The 17,175-nt window shown below is 37.5% G+C and overlaps 1 protein-coding gene across 1 annotated transcript in view; it reads right to left on the bottom strand.

Moving 5' to 3' along the window:
• The window catches only part of TMC1 (transmembrane channel like 1), a 226,033-nt gene that overhangs the window by 73,800 nt on the left and 135,058 nt on the right, over positions 1-17,175 (bottom strand). The window contains exons 8-10 of the mRNA XM_078151730.1: positions 14,631-14,712; positions 4,898-5,004; positions 879-977 (exon numbers count right to left, since the gene is read on the bottom strand). Of these exons, the coding sequence (XP_078007856.1) occupies positions 879-977; positions 4,898-5,004; positions 14,631-14,712 (288 nt within the window). The remainder of the gene's footprint in view (positions 1-878; positions 978-4,897; positions 5,005-14,630; positions 14,713-17,175) is intronic.

The following is a 17,175-nucleotide window of genomic DNA, read 5'->3' as shown; positions in this document are numbered from 1 at the left end:
ACTCTCTTTTCTTCCTCCTTCTATGTTCATTTTCCATTCTATTTAAGACCTGTCCCTTTGTCTACTTTCTTTAAGCTGCCTTCCAAGGGGGTGACCAGACCTCACCCCACAATTCTTTACAACACTTCAAGCAGCTCTGCTCTAGATGTAATTTTGAAATAAGCTGTCTCATTGTCAAAGATTTAAGTCCAATTCATGAAATACTCTCAGTAAGTAGATATATGCCAGTAGAAAAATTAAAATATTCTTATCATCAACAAGTGCTATTATTGTCCAGGGAGGACAAAGAACTCTTGAAGTCAGTACATTGAGGCAGGGTGGTTCTTTTTTCAAGTCTGAAAGTTTTGATTCTATCAGACAAGCAGGAGAATTTCAACCACCCTTGCCAAAAAAAGCACATTTGTAAGCTCTCAGGGAAAATCAAAATAAATCAGAATGGCTCTTTTTTCACTTTGTTGACTTTAAAAATCTGAGACTTTCAGGTGCCTACAATATGTCACAGAAGATAAGGGATGATTGATCCATGCCCTCAAGGAGTTTACAATCTAGTAGAGTATGAATGGTTGTTTGTTTTCTTTGAACTCCTAGTATGGGTTCATTCTGTACTTTACTATTGATTCCCTCAAGTTTCAGCCACAGTTTTTTACTCAAAAAAATTGCTCTCACAGCTGGCTAGATTTGGAATCACTCCACCACAGCTAAGAAAATCCTTAGAATTGGATTGGATTTCCAAGAGATTGTTACCCATTTCCAATATAGTGGAATGAGACTTTTGCTTCTGAAATGTTGAGTACATTCCAGGAACCATGTCCCTGGATTCCCAAAGGTTTGGGTCCATTCTGGACATTAGAGCAATGCTTCTCTGGAAAGACACTTACATTGAAGTCATATAGCACACCAAAGTTCTGGGCAGTTGCTTCTTCAGCTCTTGGGACTGTTTTTCTAGGTAAACTTCCGTATGGCAAACCCCATAATGCCTATATAGACAGAATTTGAAACAAGAGTTAGTGACCAGAGACATAGCATAAGACATATAAACAACCTTAATTTATTTTTTTAAGGTATATTCTTTCATTTATTTGAAAACCACTTGTTAAGTACTTACTCTGTTTGAAACACAAAAAAAAATAGTTTACATAACCTCAATATGTTTAATGGAGAGTCAGTTTCTAATATTTAAGGCTTTCAGAAATGATTCTGCTTTCTGGCCATAATGTAGTATACTATGTTTTCAAACTAATTGCAAAGTTCATTTTAATTTATATCAGACTTTAGGGTAGCAGTTCTTTACCAGGAGCCCACGAAATTAGTTTAAAAAATATTTTGAGAACCGTAATTCAATGTAACTGATTTCTTTTGTAATCCTATTATTTTATGCGTTTAAAAGCACAATTTTAAGAAGGCAGCATCAAATTACCTCAGGGAGAAGGACACACAACAAAAATTAAGAGCCTCTTTTCCAGGAAGATGCTGAACTATTACAATAGGAGAAAGTGAGATCGTGAACAGTCATAGATTTAGAACAGGAACTAACCCTAGAGGTCATTTAGTCTTTCAATTCAGGAATAATGAAATTGAGGTCCAGAGAGGATAAGTAATCTGTCAAAAGTCATATAGGTCGTAAGTGGCAGAGCCTGGACTTTGAATAATAGCTAGCATTCATATAGCACTTTAAGGTTTGCAATGTACTTTATAAATATTATGTTATAAATAGTCTCTCAAAGCCCCCTCTAAATCTGACTGACCCTTTGGAATGCCTGCTCCATAATTAATGAACTTCCTTGAATCTAAAACATTTTCCTTTCTCACTCCTTCCATCTACCTTTTGGCATTCACTGAGATTGACTCCCTCCTGATAAAACTGCTTCCCCCATTTTCAGCACAGGCTACACTTTTTCTAATATGCCCCAACTCACTGGTCATGTTAGTGAAACTGGAATATTTCTTGCTTTTCATTGCCACTTCCAGACTCTCCCTCTACTATCATCACTCAGCAGCCTTTCCTTTTGAGGTTCACCTTGTAATTTATCATCCCATACAGATCCTGGTGGCCATTATCTACTAACCTAAAGGATATTAAATCCCTCCTTTCTCAGTAAGTTTAGTGTCTGACTGTCTTTGTCTTTGCCCAACTCCCACCCTCATTCTAGGTGCCTTCAACATACGTATTGATGTCCCCTAAAGTACCTTAACTTCCTAGGTTCTTATTCTACTCAGTTACCATGACCAATTCCTCCACTCCACCTCAGCCACACACAGACATGGTCTTACCCTTGATATTGCCAACTTCCACGAATATTTCACCTCCATATTCATGTACTCTGAAATTTCTTTATCTGATCACAATCTTTTATCATTCTATCTTTCTCTATGCTTTTTAACCTCTCATCCTCTTAATTTTCACTGCAAGTTCCAAATCTCTTCAAACCCCCACCACTTTCTCAGACCGTGACCACTGCATTGACAATACTCTCCTACTTTCCTAAACGCAACCTTTTCTTAAACCAGCTGAACTTTACACTATCCTTTATTCTAATCCCTTGTACCTCAGTCCTATTAAAGATTATTGGGGCAGCTAGGTGGCACACTGGACCTGAAGTCAGGAAGGCCTCAGACACTTACTAGCTATGACCCTAGGCAAGTCACTTAAATTCTATCTGCCTCGATTTCTTTAACTAAAAAAGGGGTTAGAGATAGTACCTATCTTACAGGGTTATCATGAGGATAAAATGAGATAACATTTGCAAATTGCTTAGCACAGTGCCTGGAATGTAGTTGGCACTTAATAAATCCCTCTCTTTCACTTCCTTCCTTCTTTCTTACTGTTTATCATGATATGTCATGATATGTCCAAACCTGAATTACTGCTTTCATCTGCCTCCTTTGCTCCTATTCATATACTGCTGAATGGGACTGCAAGAGGTCACAAAATTATGCTGATTGGTCCACTACAAATTTCATTCTGCACTGGCTATCATTAGCTAGCTATCAGTTCATATCTCTCTTTCCTTTCTCTAAATTCCTTGAAAAAGTCATCTATATACTGATTGCCTCCACTTTTCCTCTGTCTCCTAAACCCAAATGTACTAACTTTGGTCCTCATCGTTCTAACGAAGCTGATTTCTTCAAATTTGTCAACAATCTCTTAATTGCCAAATTTAATGTCAACTTTCTAAATTTTCATTTTTCTCGATCTCTCTGGAACATCAGACTATCAATCAGCTTCTAGATATTCTCTCCTCTTTGGGTTTTCTTAACATTGCTCTCTCTTAGTTATCTTCCGACCTGTTTGACTATTCCTTCATAGTCATCTTCGCTGAATCTTCACTGTTCTTACTTCCACAAAGTTAGGATGGCCTCAAAAGTTCTTCCCTGGACCCTCTTCTTTCTCTTCTATCTTTCTATTCTCTCCTTTGATGATCTCATCAACTCCCAAGAGCTTAGCTATCATCTCCATAAAGATGATTCTCAAACATATATCCAGCCCTAGTTTCTCTTCTCAGATAAAATCCTACATATCCATTTCAAATTAGATGTCCCATAGACATCTTAAACTCATCATGGACAAAATAGAACTTATTCATTATATCCCCACTTGTAGTCCTTTGATCTGTCTAGTATTCAGTTTTCTTGTCTGTAAAATGAGGAGGTTGGGCTCAATGGTCTCTAAGATCCTTTCCAGCTCTGCATTTATGATTCTGTGATTCTTAGCTTTTCTGGAATTTCTTATTTATGAAAGCTGGTCCATTCTCCCAATTTCCCAGGGTTTCAATCCCAGTGTTGTCCCTCACTCCTCACTTGGACTCACCCCACCTATACAATCCATTGTGAGGTCTTGTCATTTCACAGGATTTTATATGTGTGTATGTATGTGAATGTGTGTGTGTGTGTGTGTGTGTGTGTGTGTGTGTGTGTGTGTACTTCTCATCACTTAGCAACCACCCTAGTTCTAATTCTTACCTGCTGCCTAGAATATTGCTATAGCTTTCTTACCTGGCCAAATATAAGCTCCTTGAGGGCAAGCCCATTATCCTTCCAGTGATTTAGTTTCTTCATTTGTTGAATAAAGATAATACTAACCTTACTTTTGAAAGTTACAATATGATCAAATGAGATCATAAGCATGAAAGTGTTCTGTAAGGTTAAAGCTAATACTGAAATGTAAGATATTATTTTTACCCAAGCTAGTTCATACAACTGAACAATGATCCCTGGCTATGGGAAGTGGGGTATAAAATGTTCCAGCATTTTGAGATATAGCAAATTTCTTATAGACCATAAGTATTCAACAAATATTTGTCAATTTAAGTTGAAGAAATGTTTGCACTGAGCAAAGTATTTTGAAAATTATTGTATACTATCACTTTTCTTCTCCCATAAAGTCAATCATGTATCTCTTGATAATCATTAAGCAAAGAGTTCTGGTCAATTTTATGCAGACACTGCATTTTGTCTCATGCTCTGAACCTGCCCTACCTCCTTCCTCGAATTAGCCCTGCTATCCACTTTCTTCCCCAATCTGTCTCCTTTTCTACCCTACTTCTAGACTTGTGGTCAGCTTAAGTATGACTCCCCCCACCCAATCCTACCTTGTGTGTGTCTGATTGCCTGGATGGATTTTCTCTAGGAAAAAAAGTCACACAACAAGCCATTCTTCCTTTCAAAAATCAGGAACATATATTCTTGAGGTCATTAGTAAGTAGATCTCTATGGCAAACTTGTCCAAATGCCAAAAGGCATCAGAGCATCCCTATAAGGGTAGTATTTTGACATCTCTAAATCACCTGGCAATCATCTTATTCTTCCTTAAGGATAAAAGAAAAAACCTTTTGAGAGTTATTGGTCTAGTGTGAAAGTTACTTAAATGTGATTTCCAAATTAGTAATCATAGTCTCACCTCAGGTAACATGATAAGGCTAAATGTCAGTACAAAGAGAACCATATTCACTCCATACATCCACCGTAAAAAATGAAAATAAGAGGCAACCGATGACCCAAACTGGCCTATAGAAAAGAAAAAAAAAGAATCAAAAGAAATTCTTATTTTCCTTACCACCCCAAGAAAAAGTTTTAGCTTAAAATATCACATCTGTTCTCTGACTCTAAAACCAACACTCTTCGCCTGTTTATAGGTGTGACTGGAAAGAATATTTGGCAACCAACCCTTTAAATTGCATGTGCAGATATTCCCTGCCTGGTTCTATTTCACCTTGTGGAACTTGTGTGAGCCTACAGCTAACCATGTATGATTTATCACCAAAGGATTTAATACTGTGGGAAAATGAAGAATTCCATAACCGGCTGATGAGTCATTTACGAATAGGAATTAGACCTGTGATTTCACTGGTATAGCAAACTCCCTGTGAGAAACTCTCTCTAGCAAGTCAGAGAGCTCTCAAGAATTCTGAGAATTTAAATAATTTGCCCAGGATCACATAGCCAATACATACCAGAGGAGCCACTTAAATCCAGGTTTTCCTGGCTCCAAGGCTGAATCTCTATCTACTACAACAGGTGCAGCATATACCTCTGACTCTCTTTCCTTCCTGGTAAGTCAGTAAGGCTGGACTGTTTCGATGTGCCTACATCAAGTTAGGAGAGAGGGGCAGTTGGCCCCATTCACCTACCCAGCCACTGCTGCTTCTGTACCTTTGTGTTTATTCTTTCCTGATCTTAGGTGAAAAAGTATACTAATATATCAATCAATTAAAACATTTATTAAGTGCCCACTCTGTGCCAGGCACCATGCTTAGTGCTCAGGATATAAAAAGTGGCAAAAGATAGCCCATGCCCTCAAACAGCTTAGGATCTAATGGGAGAGACAACATTCAAACAAATATATACAAAGTGAGCTACATAAAGGGTAAATAGGGAATAATTAACAGTAGGAAGGAAGGCACAGGAATTAAGAACAATTTGGGAAGATTTCCTACAGAATGTAAGATTTTAGTTGGGACTCAGAGGAAGCCAGAGAGCTCACTAGTCAGAATTGAGGAGGTAGAGCATTCCAGGCACAGGGGACAGTTAGAGAAAATGCATGTATCTATACCTACATCTATCTCTTTCTTTATCTATCTATCTATCTATCTATCTATCTATCTATCTATCTATCTATCTATCTGTCTATCTGTCTGTCTGTCCATCTGTCTATCTATCTACCTATGTATCTATCTATCTATTTTAGGACAAGAAATATGTTTGAGTTTTGAAAGATCCGCAAATTCTGGAAGGCCTTCAAGGTGGCATCTGAAGTATCCTCGGAGTATAGCAGCTGATAACAAGGAAATGGTCTACACTAGGCATTGAAAGACACCTAAAGGACAAATAAATTCAGTCACCAAAGGAAGCTGGCAGCTTCAAGGAGCATGACCCTTCAAGACCGAAAGAGTGCTGGTTTTGAACTCAAGGAAAGAATTGATCATCAGAGCCTAGAGGAGCAACTTAGTCCAAGGAGACTTGGGATGAAAGAAGGGTATTTTAAGCAGTACCAGGAGTTACAAATTACCTGTTTTTTTGCCACACATGGTCCCTACATGTCTATCTCATTACTAGTGTACCCTACATGTGAGAACATTCTTCTCATTGGTGCTGTGTGTATTTTTCAAGAGTGAGCCATAAGTTTTGAAGGGGAATGTTTTGAACCAACTATTCTTATATTTTCTTCGTAAACGCCTTCTCTAAAAGCTGATTGAGTCTATTGGTTGATTGTTATTGGGAAGCACACCAGTGGGGACTTTGGAGCTATAGAATGCAGAGAGTAACATGCACAGGGTTAATTGAGGTATCAGTCACCCCTTTCAGTAACCAACCTGCAAGCGTTCATGCCAGTGCAAGCTGGGGGAGTAACATCCCAGTGAGTGCTGTACTTCAAACAAGGGAAAGCTACTTTGTAGCTCAGACTGTTATTGCCACAGTTTGTTACTATTCAAAGCTAAGCATTTCTTCTCACAGTTATACAATGCCTTCATCCCAGAGAACCACTATAACTTATTCTGCCTGCCAAGTTAATGTGTCCACAGGCATTGTTCTGCAGCTGTGTGTGACAGGATGAAAATTTCCAGTTAACTTCTATATTCATCTAGAACCTTTGGGTAATGGAAAGTTCTCTTTATTTAATATTATGGCTAAGCGAAAGGAATAAAATAGCATATTCAAACTAATATTAGTCCATTTTCCACCCTTCCCCCCCCCAAAAAAAAAGACTAGGAAGAAGAATAGCAACAATAAGAAGACATTTGAAATCTTTTACTTTTACAGAGGCAAGTAATTTTGTGATTGTCACTGTAAGTTAAAAAAGAATATAGTTGTTAGTTTCTCCCTAGGGTATTTAATAAAATTAAACAGTTCAATTTGATTTGATAAAATGAAGTGTCTAGAACTATGGAAGCTAATAATAACGTTAAGAAGAAGAAGAAGAAGAAGAAACAGTTATTGCCCTCAAGAAGCTTACCTTCTAGAACACCAAAAATATGAAGGTCCCAACCAGCCACTACCTATATCAAACACTTTTTTCTGCCCTATTGTATATCACCAGACTCATATCTTTCTTGTACCTTGACCCCAAAAGTTAGGGTGGGGAAAGGAAATTCCATTGTCTATATTGATAAAATGCCCAATTCCCATTTCCAATATATCTATCTCCAAGAAATTTAGGACATTCTTTCAATAATCAGCATTTATTCTAATAACACAAAGATGCTTTTTTTTTCTTACCAGAAAGAGGTTTGAAGAGTAAATGAAGAGCAAGCCAGTATGGGAAGGTGGATAGAGGGCCAATCTTGGATTAGGAAAGAGCTAGGTTCAAGTCCTGCCTCTGACACATGGGAGAATATGAGCAAGTAAGTCACTTAACCTCCCAAGACACCCAGGCAACTCTCTAAAACTGTAAATTACAATGGATGTGGCTATTTGCATCAAATGAGGAAGTTTCCATAGAAGTTCTCTACATCAATGAAATCACAGGTATACCTTCATCCTCCAAAAAGAAAAAAAAGGATAGAATAGAATACAATAGGATGATAGAGTAGGAATAGGGTCTCAGAGATCAGTAGCATTAAATCTAAATCCAATTTATGATCATTATTGCATTCCTACATAAGAAATCACTTGAGCATAATTTAAGAAAGGTACATCTATATTTTACGTCATGAAAGTGTAAGAAGCAAAAAAAAATTTCTAATAGTATCTGGTTTTGATAAACATGACAAACCACTGTAACCAGACACATTATCTGAGATAACATTAATGCTAAAGCAGCTCAGCCCCTCTTTCGACATTTGATCATTTAGTTGGCTCCCAATGATTTCATATCTTTTCATTACTGGGTTATCCATTTTCTCTGATAAGGACCCAGTGGGCACTTAATCAGCTAAGGACGCTTCATGGCTTAGGTCACTCCATGTTTTATTGAATGGAATGGACTACAAATTCATTACCTGGAGCCTGCTCACTTCTACAGTTATCCAGGATCAATAAATTCTTGCCTGGAAACAAAATACTTTCATGCAGGCTTCTTATCCAAGGACCACTGAACAAAGAAAGAGAAGGCATTAAGTGGTCCCAAGTTGAGTAAAATAATCTCCTGGAGGACTCAAGTTACCCCAGGACAAATCATATTTTCAAACTTTAGCCTTAAGGGTCAACAAGCCCAATCTCCACATTTTACTGATGAGGAAGGAAACTGAGACCCTGAGAGAGTAAAGCACTGTAAGTCAGATATTGTTCTTTTCCCTGGAGGAGTTGAATAAAGACATAGAAAAGAATTCCACAGGTTGAAAATATATGTTGAGATCTACATAGGTGGAAGGAATACCCACATCAGTGAGTTCAATGACTCATCTGAACACAGCAGTGTTCATTGAAATTAGCAAGGATAAGTATGATGTTGTTCAATTGTTTCAGTCATGTCCAACTCTTCATGACCCTATTTGGAGTTTGTTTTTTTGTTGTTGAGGGGGGCAAAGACACTGGAGTGCTTTGGCATAGGGTATCTACTTTATGTGATATATAGGCTTTTCTTGATTTCTCTGACACGAAGGACACCAATGGAAAACTTCAACTGTTCTAAAGAAGCATAGAGCCCAAGGCTACACACAGGGTTGCACTATGTTAATAATACTTTCCCGAACAGATTGCTGAGGACCCTTGACACTTTGATGTCGAGATGCTATCCACCTGTCAAACCTTGCCCTTGCTATATGACCAACTCATCCTCTTTTCCTGTCGTTACTGGTTTTGTCAATCCAAAGTAATATACATAATGACTACATTGAATGTGTAATTATAGTGATCAAACTTATCTCTAGACAAATCTTGAGGATATGTGAGTACAGAAGCAAGGGAATATGGGTGTGGAATATTGAAAATACAGTCAGACAGGGTGGATGTGTTGGCTATTTTGCCAATTTTTTTTTCTTTTCTTTTCTAATCATTGTTTACAAGAATAGGTTTGGGGGGGAGACGGGAAAATATTCAGTAACAAATATGATGTTGGCAATTGTGCAGATTTGTTTTGCTTGATTATTCTTATTTGCTACAATACTGGTGTTTCACTTTTTCTTTTTACAGAGAGATGGATTGGTGGGAGGGGGAGCTAGTGATAGTGTTATAAAAAAAGAAGAAAGAAAAACGGGGCATTAAAGCCTTTTTCAAATGTACAAAAGAGAGCAGAAGGAGGTCAGAAGGAAATACAGAAAAGAAGTACATATTTTAAATATTAAATATATAATTATTAAAAGTTAAGAAAGCAAGCTGTACATAAAGAGATTCACAGTTTTATTTGTTATCCTCTTTTCCTCTTTTATTTGATAAATGAAATCTTCTTTTTAATCAATATGCATTAAATTCAGAAGAAAAATAAAATTTTAAATGAATATGGTGTAAAAATAAAAACCATCAATATTTTTAAAAGATGGACAATTATTTAATCTTCTCTAGAGTGGCTGAAATACTAATTTGGGTTTCAAATAGGGTATGCTTCCCAGAGGCTAAAGTGTCAAGGGTCTTCAGCAAGCTGTTCAGGAAAGCATTGTTAATAAAGAGCAACCCTGTGGGTAACCCTTGGGCTTTGTGCTTGTGCCTTTCACGGGCTTAGCATGCCAATAAAACCCTCTGGCATTCAAAATACCATTCAGTTTCTTCAAGCATCTCTGTGAAGAGCTCTGGGACACATGATTTAAAATTTTTTTTTTTTAATGAGGAAGGTGAAGGTCAGAGAGATTCAGAGAGTGCCTACCTAGCTCATAGATTCTCAGCCACCAACAGAATGGCAAAGAATTTCTAGCCAAATACCTTCTACTTTTCACACAACAATGCCTTCCAGCTATAATACTTTAAGTGAAGTTATTATAAGGTTAAGCACACACACACACACACACACACACACACACACACACAAAAACCAATGTAGGCAATTTCTTAAGAGATATATGTTTTCTAGGATCTTGGTAAATGGCTATTTTTTTTCCCATCTAACTCTTTTAATGGTTTGCTGTCCAGTAACTATAAAATAATCTGGTTATGGAATCATAGACTTTTAGCTAGATGAGAACTTAGAGTTCGACTCCTTCATTTTACTGAGAAGAAAACAATCCCAGAAAGGCTGGTTCTATGACTTGCTCAGTCATGCAGGCAGTAAGCTGTAGAGCTGGGATCAGAACAGAAGTCTCACTGATTCCAAATCCAAGGTTCTTTTCACAGCACCATACTAGCATTTCAAATGTGATCTTTCTCTTGCTTAGATATCTAAAATTGACCACTGGCTTAGCCAAGTCATTCATACATTCAGATTCCTTCTTCTGTTCATCTTCTGCACAGCTACCAAAATAATATCCCAAAGGGGCAAGTATGACCAAGTCAGCTTTCTCCAGGGCTCTACTCAGCTTCTTTCTCCTCTTCCCCTCCTCCTTGAATTATATTGTATTTATATATCTGTTAAATGTATTTCCTAGGTAAAATCTAAGTTCCTAGAGGGCAGAAAATATTTTTTTCATTTTATATCCATAGCACCTGCATTGCATTTAGCAAGCAATCAGCAATTTTAAAAAATTGAATAAAAACTTCTTGGTGTCAGTTTATTTATTTGTCTTTCTTTGATAGGATAACTTCTAAACCAAGTCTAAGAAGTTAATAGTATATAAGTCTTTATGCTTCATCTTAGCTATCAGTCAAAATAATATATTCTCCTTATGATTTTCATTTAATAGTTTAAGAAATCAAACCTTTTTTATATAGTTAAAGAGATGTGTGCTTGCATAATAACCTCATGCAAAAATCAGTAAATATGCAAGAAATCAAGAAATCACTGCCTCATGCCATCAAATCATTACCATTTCATTATATGACTAATTATGATTTTTAAAAATGCCTCTAAGAAAAACAACTTGTAGCTGTTGTGTGTGTAGAGAGTGTGTGTGGTCAAAAGGATTGTGGGATTCTTTGCTCTTCTAATATGCCACAGGCATGCTTTTCAAGAACAGGTGTAGAAACCTATCCTTTAAAATACTCTGTAATGAGTCAATCAATAAATACAGCTTAGTTTTATACAAATGAAGTGAATTCAGGGCAGCTTAACTAGGAAATCTGACTAGGTAATGCAGGTGAAAAAGCCCATTCTTATTTAAATAATTTATTTTTGCTATAGCTGTCCTGGTAGCTAAACTTTGCCAGGAGCTGAGATCACTGGAGACAGGAAAGGGGATGGAGGTATGGAGGAGGGGCGTTCTGAACAGCAGTTGGCTCAAGTCAAGGATGAGAAATTGAAAGCTCCTTAATTGTACTCACAATAATCTTGTTAGATTCAGCTTTATCTTTAAGAATATATAGTTTCATTATTCACAAGCATTTTGTCTGAAGAAATTCAGGGGAAGATAAGATGAATGGATAAGACCCAACCTTGAAGAAGTGGCACAAGATTCATTGGTCGCCTACAGGATTGGGATGGGAGAGGAGGGTCAGTAGGAGATGGCCTCCAGAAGGCTACACTTAGGTCAAACCAGAAGAGATTGGGTCAAGGTCATCAGAAGACAAACTAAGTCATTGATAACAAACAAGTTCCTCGGGATTGTTTCTCGTATGAAGAGTGAGCCCACACACATACTGGAGCTTAGACTTTGCCAAAGAGGTTACAATGGGAATGAACAAGAAACAAAACAATTAAGGTTAATGCATGTGTGGTGTTTAGTTTGGTGAGTGAGGAACAGTGTCTGTGAGCATGACAGGTATAGGAGCAGCGAACAATGAGTCTTATGAAAATCATACTCAGAGGGAAAGTTAGATATGACAAGTTTGAGCAGCCTGGCATTTAAGCTGAAGTGAAATGGATTCAAAGTAATTAGATAAATCAAGGTTTTCTCTGGACCTTGGAAGGTCATAAAGACAGAAAGTTGGGAAGAAATAACATATATCTGAAATTCACTGGAAAATGGCAAAACTATCAGAAAGGAATTTGAAGATTACTTACACAAACCTTAACATTTTCCAGAGGAAGAAAACAAGTGGCTTGTCCAGAAATCATGTTTCTAGTCAGTGTAGCATTGGGAGTAGAATTCATCTCCTTTCTCTAAACCCAGTGCTCCTTCCACTAGACTAGAATCATAGATCTGAAGGTTGGGAAGTGAATGGAAGTATTATCTGGTCTGCTCTGTAGTACTGCTGTGAAGATGCAGACAAAAGCTTCCACTATGTATCTTTTATTTTGAAATGCTTGAAGTGTCACTTCCATGACATAGTAGAAAGAGCATTATACCAAGTCAGAAAAACTGGCTTCAAATCTATACTCTAGCTCCCACTACTTACCAGTTCTGTGCTCTGAGCAATTCACTTAACCTTTTTTTAGCCTCAGTTTTCACATCTGTGAAAGGGGAACAACGATACCCACAGCACTTGCCTCTATAGTTATGAGAAAAATGTTTTACAAACTAAAATACCGCATCATAGATTTAGAGCTTAGGGTTCATCTAGCCAAAGTCTTTCTCATAACAGATGAGGAAACAAAATCAGAAAGATGTCACTTGATTAAGATCACACAGGTGGCAAATGTCATGGCTGAGATTTAAACCTAGACCCTATGACTCCAGTACTCTTTCCACCATACCCCAGATAAAAATAAGTAATGATTAATTTGGTAATTTAAATTGTTTCCATTTTAAAATAAGAGACAGAGTCAGAGACCAAAGAGAGAGACACATTACTAAAAGTTATCCAATCATATCAAGGAAGTATCACCTGGGGTATCTTTCTATTGAGTCACTATTTTAATTACATGCCATTTTACTTACCCTGCAGGAAGCTCTTTTCTCATGATTTAGAGAGGAAGAAGTGTGTATGTGGTTCGAGGGGGCGGGAATCAGATCCTATTCAAAATCCCTGGATATCAAAGCATTGGGAAATTGCAGCAAGGTGACTGCTTGATTTGGGCTGTCAACAAAAGCTATTTCCATATTTTCTTGAATTCCCTTCTTAATTAAGGAAATTATTTATAGGTTGCTAAAGAGCAGAATCCAAAGCACCATATACATAATGACTGCAATCACTTCAATGAGGACAAGACTCAGAGCAACATAATTCAGGTCAAATACAATTGGTTGGTAGTTGGTTCTAAATGATAGAGATAGAAAAAAAAACACTTCTATGTATTCCGTTAAAATGTGAGGGACAAGAGTGGGGAGTTACATTTGCTGGCAAGTTGTCATTTCTCTAGATTAGAATATACTTTACCTTTTTAAAGGGCACAGTGTGTGATATAACGGATAGAACATTGGTCTTAGAACAGGAAGACATCCATTGCTTGTGCAGCCCTGAACAAATCACTTAACTTCTCAGTGCTCTAGAAAGCCCTATAACTCTTTAAGACTATTTATAAGTTGTTGAGAAGGTGCTAACATTTACTAGTAGTTTCTTCATGAGGAAGTTTTGGGTACCAATGAATGAAATCACAGGTCTGCACATCCCTATCTCTATCTATCTATCAAAACAAAACTTTAAAAAATTTAATTAATTTTTAAGTAATGGGATCTATCTTAAAATCCTGGGATACTTTACTTATTAAACTTTTTGATTAGAAAATGAATTTTCTCCATTATCTATATGGCAGCTTCCTACTTTATCAATGTTTATTATATAGCAGAAATTTTAAAATGAGTCCTAAAATAGGCTCCCTATGAAAATAATTCATTGTTAATTGTTAGGATTATTGTATCATATTCATAAGGATCATACACATTTAATGTTATATTCATCATAAGAATAAAATCTCTGCTGAAACAACCATATAATGAGGTGCCATTGCACAGGGCATCATTCAGCCTATGTAGAGCAGAAAGTAACACAGAGTCACATAAGAAAAGTTTTGCTTTAGTCTAAGAAGTGAGGGTGGAGCTAAATAATTCTTTCTCCTGGGCTGATATATACTCAATATGTATAGTTATTTACATTGTGGGAAGCTTCACAGCATGAAAGAGACAACTATAAAGAGGTGTGTTTTTTTTCCCCTTTTTTCTTTCTTTCTAATGAGTCAACGACAGGGAAAGACATTTGACAAACTTGGCAAATCTGGCTGAAATCAACAATTTATCCTAGACAATCCCCCTTCCCCTACCACCATCCCCCACCATGGTTTAATGATCACTTACTTTCAACAGCTTTGATTTTATTTTCCCATGGTATACATGCCTGCTTGAAGATTTCAAAATCACGAAGAAATTTTGCCCATTTCTGAAAAGGAGAAGACATTATCGTTGGTTCGCAGACTGTTGGAAGTCAAGTCAAATGGAGAATGAACTCCACTAAGACTACATGGAACATCAAGTGTGTGAACCAATGGACTGCCATGGAGCACTGAACCCTCTTGCAAAAGAGGGAACAGGGCAGAAAATTCCAAACTCCTTCACCCATTACCCAGCCCTATTCCTAGGCAAGGCTACATCTAGTCAATTCAATAGAGAACATAATAGAGAGTAGATTGTAAGCCCTTTGAGGGCAAGGACTGTTTCCTTCATTTTTAAAAAAAATATAACCAACTTGGTGCCTAGAACATAGTAAGCACTTAATAAACGCTTTTTGATTGATTAATTGATTAAAAAACAGTTTTAAATCTACAGTCTGGGGGGAAACATTGTTATGTGGTTAAGAGATAAACTAGGGAATCATAGAATGTCAGACCTAGGAGAAATCTTAGAAGTCAACTAGTCCAAATCTTTCATGAGACAAATGAGGAAACTGACACCCAGGGTTAGGAAGTGACCTGCTTCAGGTCACATTGTGAGTTAATGACAGAACAAGAACGAGAACTCAGATCATCCGCTATCAACACACCCCTCACCCCGACTGCAAATGTGCAGAGAATTCCAGGATTCCATACGACTACTTGGACAGAATCCAACCGACAACAAGAATCAAGTCTGTAGTGTAAAACATGCCAAAACCAGAGAAATCCAAAACCATGCCTTATTCTCCACTTCAAACTCGGCTCCAGCCCCACCTTAAAGATGTTCCTGATTCCCTGCAGCTACTAGTTAGTGCCCTACCCTCCAGTGCTGCCCTGAATTTATTTATTCACACCTGGTCTTCCTTATTAGATGTACGTTCCCTAAGAGCAGGGAGTGCCTTCACTTTGGTTCTCTGAAGCCATCTCTTAGTAAGGACTTAATAAGAGCTAACATTTATGTAGAGCAAACTATGTGCCAGGAACAATGCCAAATACTTTACAATTAGCTCATTTGATCTTCACAATAACCCTGGGAGGTAGGTGCTACTATTGTCCTAATTGTAAAGATGAGAAAAACCAGGGTCACAGAGCTAAGGGTCTGAAGCTGGATTTGAACTCAGGTCCAGGTCCAGGGCTCTATTCACTAAGCCACCTAACTACCCCTTGATTGAATGCTCAAATGATTAATTGATTCAGCATGGATTAAAGGGCAGAAACTAGTTCAAAAGTATAAGAAACAGCAAGAGTGTACTGGAGACTGCTCTAAATGCCTTACATGAGTTGGTTGTTAAATTTTCAGTGTGAGCATTTACACTTCAGAAATCTGCAAATACTACAAATCAGGACCTGGTTTATCGTTTTGTTATTGTCCAGAGTTAAGAAAGTGACAGACAAAATCATAATATGATGAAACAAAAATGTGTCCTGTGTACATTTTTTTCCAGAAAGCCAGATGTTTGTGTGTGTGTGTGTGTGTGTGTGTGTGTGTGTATGTGTGTGTGTGTGTGTGTATGGATATGTAGCATACCCTTTGCAAGCAGGAAAATTTGCCTGGTAATCCAACTGGTAAATGGGAAAAAAGGGTAATCCTAGGTGCCATGGATCATCTGTGCCTAGTAATAATACCGTAACTAGTGGATTCTGCACCTGCAGCAAAAATATTCTATCCTAATGGTATGGCCTGCTTGAGATAATGGAATAGGAAGCTTCAGGTTGCTGAGGAAAGTGCCTCATTTGCCTAACCTTTGTTATGATTGTGCCTGGGAAAAGCAGATCTGAATGTCAAACAGTAAACTCCTTCAGAGTAATAATAGTGTACTTGGCTCTGCAGCTATCATATCAGCGGCTTCCTCTTCTGGAAGCATCAATGGTATAAAGCAACTTTCACAACAGAGAAAGCCAACAAATCTGAAAGTACGGGAGAAGTGGCCTAACCTTATAGGCATGATTTAGGTCACTTGGCTTCCTACCCCAATTGACCATGTGGCCATAAGAAAACTAGTACTATCTCAGAGAACTTTGGGGAAGTTTCCCAGCAATGAATAGATTTGGAGTTTTGAGACACTTTAGATATGACTTTGACCAACTTTCTCATTTTACAATGAAGAGAAAAGAGGTTCAGAGAAGTTTGGATTTGGCCAAGCTAGACTGTGAGCTCCTGAAAAGATAAATTGTATTTGCCTTTCTTTGTATCCCTAGTGTTCAGCAAAGTGCCTGGTACTTAGTAGGAACTTAACACACGCTTTTGATTTGACATTACTTGACACAGAGAGGCATTATGGTGCAAATGTTGAATGTTCTAGATCTGAGGTCTGAGGACCTGGGTTTAACTCTTATTTCTGATGGTTTGCTGTTGTTGTTGTTATTTTACCTTGGGCAAAGTCTTTAGCTTTCCTGGACCTCAATTGCCTAATCTGTAAAATAAGGGGTTTAGACTAGATAGCTTCTGAGTCCCTATAGCTCTAGATTTA

Source organism: Phascolarctos cinereus, unplaced genomic scaffold (genome assembly GCF_003287225.1).
Source record: "Phascolarctos cinereus isolate Bilbo 61053 unplaced genomic scaffold, phaCin_HiC Scaffold_4;HRSCAF=312, whole genome shotgun sequence".
NCBI lineage: Eukaryota > Metazoa > Chordata > Mammalia > Diprotodontia > Phascolarctidae > Phascolarctos > Phascolarctos cinereus.
Note: the sequence above shows the minus strand (reverse complement) of the source record. Positions and strands in the feature narration are given on the sequence as shown.